The 6,759-nt window shown below is 36.2% G+C and overlaps 1 protein-coding gene across 1 annotated transcript; it reads right to left on the bottom strand.

Annotated features, from left to right (window-relative positions):
• Positions 1 to 246: 246 nt before the first annotated feature.
• Positions 247 to 6,342, bottom strand: IL22 (interleukin 22). Its single transcript, XM_027854147.1, has 5 exons — positions 6,137 to 6,342; positions 5,131 to 5,196; positions 4,714 to 4,857; positions 3,367 to 3,432; positions 247 to 693 (listed from the first exon to the last, which is right to left on the bottom strand). Exons 1-5 carry the CDS (start codon positions 6,326 to 6,328, stop codon positions 616 to 618), a joined length of 546 nt encoding a protein of 181 aa, XP_027709948.1. The 5' UTR covers positions 6,329 to 6,342; the 3' UTR covers positions 247 to 615.
• Positions 6,343 to 6,759: the final 417 nt, after the last annotated feature.

The following is a 6,759-nucleotide window of genomic DNA, read 5'->3' as shown; positions in this document are numbered from 1 at the left end:
ACAACAGAAATGACATTGACACAGACTATAATAATTTCATCCCAAAAGTAATCAGAAAGCAGCCAGATTGGTAAAATTAATGCATTTATTAACATCAAATAAATATATTATAGTCATATGATTACATCATGTATCATAGATGAACTAATTTCAGTTAGTTCACAACATTTAATGTTTTCAATAAATAAAACCATATCATTGAAATCTTTATAAATAAAACACATAATTACAGCATTAATAAATACAGTGAACATTAGGAAGAATTTTCCCCCTAAAGGATTGGGAAGTATTCACTAAATAAGTATAAAGGTCATTTTAAAAAAATAAATAAATTATTTTTTTTGTATAAAACACCTATCCAGACTAACATTTCAGCTATATAGCCCCAGCAAGGTTTCAGAAGCTCACTTTTGGGGCTCAGAAACAGAATGCACTTATTAATAATATGCTTGAGTTTTTTCCTTCTGGGGGTACATATTGAATGGACACTTTTATGCTAGAGTTCTGACTTCCCAATTGCCTTTTTGAAGGGGGAGATAAACCATTCTAGTTTTCCATCTGATCTTCCAAAACTTTGGATTTCACTTTCTTATTCTTCTTATTTTGTCGAGAGCTTTAAGCACAGTATCTTCGCAGGAACATGAACAGTAGATCCAGTTCACTAATTGCTTTTATCTCTCCATTCTTTCCCAACTGGAAAAATAAGAAACAAGATCATCTTAGGACTTATACCAACAGGATCAAAATTAGAAGAAGAGATGGAATAATTAGATCACTGGAAAGAAACGGCTCTGTTACAGTAAATTAATTCAGTCTTTTAAAGAGTTTACAATTTCCAGTCCTTTTAAAATGGGTTCGAAGCAATATTCTTTGAATAAGGGAGGAAACTGCAGTTGGTTGTTGTTGCTGTTGTATGGCCTTCACTCTCAAAGAGGACCACGACATCAGGAAGATGATGCCATGATATGCAAGTGAATTGGATTTAAGTGAGGGAGGGCTGTGAAAAGTCACCAGCCTCACTTTCTCTTCTAGAGCCATGTGGGTCCAGTGGCCAGATATAGATTATTACCAAACACCAAGAATATTACCAAAACCCATGGACTGCAGCTATTAGAGCCATAGGGACTCTGCAGAACCACTGAGGCACCCAGCATAGTGTGCCTGGCACATAGTAGGCGCTTAATAAATTCCCTTAGCTGTTATCTCACAGTCCATATTTTTAAAAAAAAAATCTATTTCACAGGGTTGTTCAAGGAATATGACTTGTAACCCTTAAAGTGCTATGTAGAAATGAGTTATTATTTATCTCCTAAAATATACCATAATTCTTAATATTCTTTCCACTAACTGAAAGTCCAAATTCCTTTTTGGTCTTAAATTCTACTTACTTTGTCATTCTCCCAGAGAGAATTCTCAAAACATCATTAATAGGCATTGGATTATTTTAGCTAATGACTTCATAAGATCATTTCAAGTCTCCAGCTATATTAATGAAGTAAAATTCAATTAGCTAGCTTTTTCTCTCATACTCCACTGTTAGTGGAAAGCATATGATGATAAAATAAGTTTGTTTTATCCAAATACTTTTATCCAAATTTTATTCAAAATTTTGTAATTTTTATCCAGTAATTTTATTCAAAAATCTGATTTCCACAGATCAGGCATCAGCTTAACTTCCTATACCTCCTAAATACACAGCCCAAACTCTAAATGATCATAATTTATCATTGTTATGAAACATCATTAAATTCTCAGTCATCAACATACAAATCAGCTAAGTTTGCCATACTATACTTACTATGGCATTAAAGTAGATTAATATGTTTTAGGAAGAGTTTCCATAGCTAGGTTTGAAATTTTAAAAAATTTTCAAAGTATACCTCTATAATCCTGAAATTGCCATTAACTAGGCAACTTACTCTCCATATTTCCAACTTCACCTTGTTTCACTGTACCTATCCCCTAACAACAGCATTCTCTTCACAGCTCATATCCATTCCCCTTCATTCTAGCTGAGCACCAGTTGCTATTTGGGGGTCTTCCCCTAATCAGTAGAGTTCAGGCATGTAGAAATGAAGTCCTTCAGAATTCTGTACACATGGACTGACTCTCAGGTCTGACTTCTTTCTTCCTCTCATAAATGATCCCACAACGAAAAGAAGGTCTGACCTTCTGCTATATTTATAGGCAGCTGCTAAAGATTAGGGCACGTTGACCATTTGTCTTAAATAAAAAACAAAAGTTGTTGGTTGCTGTGTTAGGGTAAGCTGGACCTGAAAACTCAAGAATGTTTCCTATAAAGTGGATCTTGCAGTAAGATTCCAGCTTTTCCTCCATCCTTCACTTATTTCTCCATGTTTTTAATCTTTTAGGTAAACAGTGCCAGAACTCAATTCAATAAATAGATTTGTTTCCTGAGCATTTTTTTTTTTTGGAAAAAAATCTTATTGAGTAAATATAACTCTAAAATTGGAAAAATTTAAAACAAAATTGACATTCATCTCCATAACTCATTTTTAAGTGAGTTAATGATGATAAGATTAAAAATTGCCTGGCACAGAAATGTATATATTCCAAATCCTAAAAGTATAGATGGGTTCCCAGTTCTCAGTAGGGTAGCATAATGGAAAAAGTCAGTGAACATGGTTTAAAATTCCACCTCTGTGACTTTGAACAAGCCTCTTAAAAGCCCTGAGCCTCGCTTTCCTCATCTGCAAAATGATGGGGTTGGAGTTAATGGCCTCCTAGCTCTCTTCCAGCTAATTGAGGGGCCAAGAGTGCAAGTTTTTTGGAAATGATAAGTGCACCTTAGATTGAGAGCCAGATGTAGGATTTAAGTCTTTGCCCTGATACTAATTTACCAGATGAGTTTAGTCAAGGGAAATAATCAGTATGGGTCTCTACTTCCTCATTTGTAAAAAGAAAGGGTTGGCCCAGTTCATTTCTAAAGTCCTTTCCAGCTCTTACAATCTATGATTTATCAGATTATTTATATATACATAGATATATATATATACATACACACACACACATACATATATATACATACATATATGTATATATGTACACACATACATACGGTGTCCCAAAAGCCTTAGTGCAATTTTAAGCTGTAAGAGCTTTAGGAAATAAGACTTTGGGGACACCCTACGTATAAACAAAAAGATATAGACATATCTAGTCACACAAACCAATATTCATTCAATAAACCCTTAAATGAACTGGACATTCCCAGGTTCCTTTTGATAATATTTTGACTCCCAGATTTAGAACAAACAAGTGTTACCAAATGAAGGAAAGGGCATTTTTTTCCTTCCTATTAAACTCTTTAATATTGCAATAGATATAAATAAAGGCCATTAATACCTGTTTTAGTTTGCTCTTCACATTATCAATTTTTCTCTGGACAGGACTGCCATCACCCTTCAAAGTCTACAAAAGGAAAAATACAATGTCAAATATAACGTCAGTTTCAATATGATGTTTCTTAAATTTTGTATCCCTTAGTCTGAACATGAGCGTGAGGCTTCCTTTGATTAAAGACCTGAAAACAATTCTATCAGTCATTTTTTTAATTGGTGACTTAGATTTTCCACACTGTTTTTGCCCTTGGGCCTCACCTACATGACACGAATTAGCCATGTGGAGAGGGTGAAACGATTTATTCCACATTCTGAATTTAACAAAGGCTATGCCACATTATTCTTGTATTTTGTCCAGCACCTCACAGTCAATCGGGAGCTAAATGACTCATGAACATGTGCCAAAAAGATTTTCGTAGTTTTAAACTTCCAAGGAAATAAGGTTAATGTATTTTTAATTTGGTCCCTTCCTATAACATCACAAGGCACTTATGAATGTCCTTTGACATACACCCATTGTCTTAGCACCCTATGACCTTGAACAAATTCTTTTACCCGTCTGGACGTTTCCTCATCTGTCAAATGACAGGGCTTGGACTAGATGATCTATGAGGTTCTTTCCATTTCAAAATCTATGGTCCCCTAAGTCTATTATGAAAACGTGACATTCTGCTCTCTAGCCTTTCTTTCCATTCTTTCCTCCCCTCTCCTTGACTTTCTAGGTCTCAGATTTCTCAATTAATATATTTTATTTCTCATTTTCTCATTTTTCATCATTCTTAATTTCTCATTAATATATATTTTAAGCTACGAAGAGCAATCTCAGAGCTCCATTCCTCAGCACATCATCTCTAAATTGCATTTTTGCCAGGCACAAGTGAATTCAAAAAGAGTGATCATCCTCTGTTTATTCTTAAAGGTCCGGATTTAAGTAAAGCAAATCAAACAAATAGTCATACACATTCCCTTATTTCAAATGATTCAAAATTTCACAGACCCTCAGAGTTTAAAGGGAACTCAAAGGTCATTGAGTGCAACCTGTACCCTATAACAAGAATCTCTCATTTAATATCCCTTCCAAATGACCATCCAGCCTCTCGTTTAAGAACCTCCTACCTCCCAAAATAGACTATTCCACTTTTGGACAGCTCCTGATTAGAAATTTCGATCAATGAAAAACCATTCTCTACAAAACTTCCTTCTCTGGCTCCTAGTTCTTCCCTAAGGGGATTAGCATAAGAAATCTAACCCTCCTATCGTGGCAGTCTACAAGTAATAACTCTGAATGGAGGTGATAGCTAAGAGTAATTAAAGGAAGGTTGTCTTTAAGTGAGTAGAAGAGAATACTCACACAGCCATTCAGCTTGCTTTTCAGATCATGCAGGAAGGGCAACACGTCTTGCATGTCTGACTTGAATTTTTGCTGGTGAGGAGGCAACGCTTCCTTCAAGACCAGGTTCAGAATCTCCTTCATCATATAACAGCGATTTGTGTCCTGCAAGACAAAATTCACCCCAGTTAGAGTGAATCATAAACACAGAGCATCCCTCCACCCAAAGTCAAGTCAGCTAGCATTTGCTGAGTGCTTATCTTATGCCAGGCACTGCGCTAAGCACTAGGGATACAAACAAAAAAGAAGGACCATTCACACCCTCAAAGGGCTTACATTCCTTTTTTTAATTTTTTTTTTTTCACAAAACAAGCACTGACTGTTACTCTCAATAAACAAGGACATAGTCTTGTCATGTAGAGTATGGCCATTACTTACTTCCACATCGTTGAACATGGAACGCTCGAGGAGTCGAGTGCTGGTTTCGTTATCGAACAAACTGCCCTGGAAGGGAAGAGGAGCAATGTGGAGACTTGTAATATGGGAAGAGAATGAAGCAAAGAAAGTATACCAAATGGAAAATCCAGGTGTAGATTATATATTGAAAATGGAGGAGTGGCAGGGGAATATTAAGGAATGAGGGAGAGAATGAAGAGTCAATGAACTCAATGGTTCCTTTAGAGGTAGCTCTCAGTAAAATATCCCAAAGGCTAGTATAGTAGGTTTTCTAGCTAAACAAAATATGCCCCTGTGTTTGGCATATAAAAACTTGGCTCCTTCTTCTCTTTCCAATCTTCTTTCATTTGACTGCTCCGTGCATTCTATCTATGACCCAGCTCACTGACCCACTTGAAGTGCCTCTAGCACAATACCCCCGTCCTCCATATTCCTTACACTAGCTGTACCCATATCTGGAATATTCTAATCCTTCACCTCCATCTTTTAATTAACCTGTATTCCTTCAAGGCAAAAAACTGACCTTCAAGAAGTCATCCTGATCCTCTTTCCTTCCATTTCTCCTCTTTCAGATTACTTTTCCATCTACTCTGTAAATATCTCATATGTACCTAGTTAGTAACTTATTGTCTCTACCAATAGAATATACTCTTTAGGGCAAGGCCTATGGCATTGTTGTTAGTTGTTTTTGTTTGTTTTGCCCTTCTTTGTGATTACAAAGCCTTAAAGCATAGTAAGCGCTTAGTAAGCTTTTTTAGAGAGCAAAAGAATCAATAACACTGATTTGGAATTCCTCAATATTTGCCCTAATCTTCTACTATGGGGAGCAAATTTTTAAAAAGGGTTTTTTTTTAATGTTTTGAATTTTATTGAATCTAACACTATGAACCAATTTTATTTCCAACTGTACAGCTTCCTGGAGGATGAAATAAAAGAAAGTATTTCTTGTTTAGTCAGTAAGAGAGAGGGAGAAAATATTTTTTCTTACCTTTTGGGCCAGTGAGATGATTCGGTGGCTAATGTAACGCTGCTGAAAGGTGGACTTTTCAAGTTTGCAGGAAGATTTGACAGAAGCCCCTTCTCCTCCCTGAACCAACAGGGTAATGAGAAGGAAGCACAGAGCCAAGGTCGCCATGTGAAAGAAGCTCTCCAAACCCTTCTGAGTCTCCTTTACAGTCATTTGGGTCTCTAGTGTTGGGCAATCTCAGGTTGGAGAATCTATTGTTAAAGGAAGAAATACAGAAACATTAGCGACAGGAGGTGAACTATAATAAATTTTAAAACATCAACAAAGCTAAGTATATTAAAAGACTTACAGTTTGGATGAGTCTCGTTGTAATGTGAGCATTGGAAGGTGCTACTTTTATAGATCCCAGGGTCTCAATTTTTTCAAATTATGATTTAAATATGACATCAGCACATTGTCTAATTTCCAGTACTCTCTTCTAAGAACCACTTAACCACTACTAGAGCCCACAAAGCATCCCCTCCCTGGCTTCCTACCTTGAGACACAAAGAAGTGTCCTTCAGTTGTCCTTATCATAACACAGGAAGGGCTTTCATAAGCTAAGCCCAGAAATTCTTTAACCCCAGCGATTTTTCAGAGAAAAT

This window comes from Vombatus ursinus, unplaced genomic scaffold, assembly GCF_900497805.2.
Source record: "Vombatus ursinus unplaced genomic scaffold, bare-nosed wombat genome assembly UNPS02010320.1, whole genome shotgun sequence".
Classification (NCBI taxonomy): domain Eukaryota; kingdom Metazoa; phylum Chordata; class Mammalia; order Diprotodontia; family Vombatidae; genus Vombatus; species Vombatus ursinus.
Note: the sequence above shows the minus strand (reverse complement) of the source record. Positions and strands in the feature narration are given on the sequence as shown.

What these genes read in the sequence shown, in the direction of transcription:
- IL22 (XM_027854147.1), bottom strand. Translation starts at nt 6,328, where the DNA reads ATGACTGTAAAGGAGACTCAGAAGGGTTTGGAGAGCTTCTTTCACATG. An exon ending in CCATGTTCAACGATGTGGAA is followed by an intron (nt 4,858 to 5,130) that starts GTAAGTAATGGC and finishes TTTGTCTTGCAG; the next exon opens with GACACAAATCGCTGTTATAT. An exon ending in TGAAGAGCAAACTAAAACAG is followed by an intron (nt 694 to 3,366) that starts GTATTAATGGCC and finishes TTATTTTTCCAG; the next exon opens with TTGGGAAAGAATGGAGAGAT.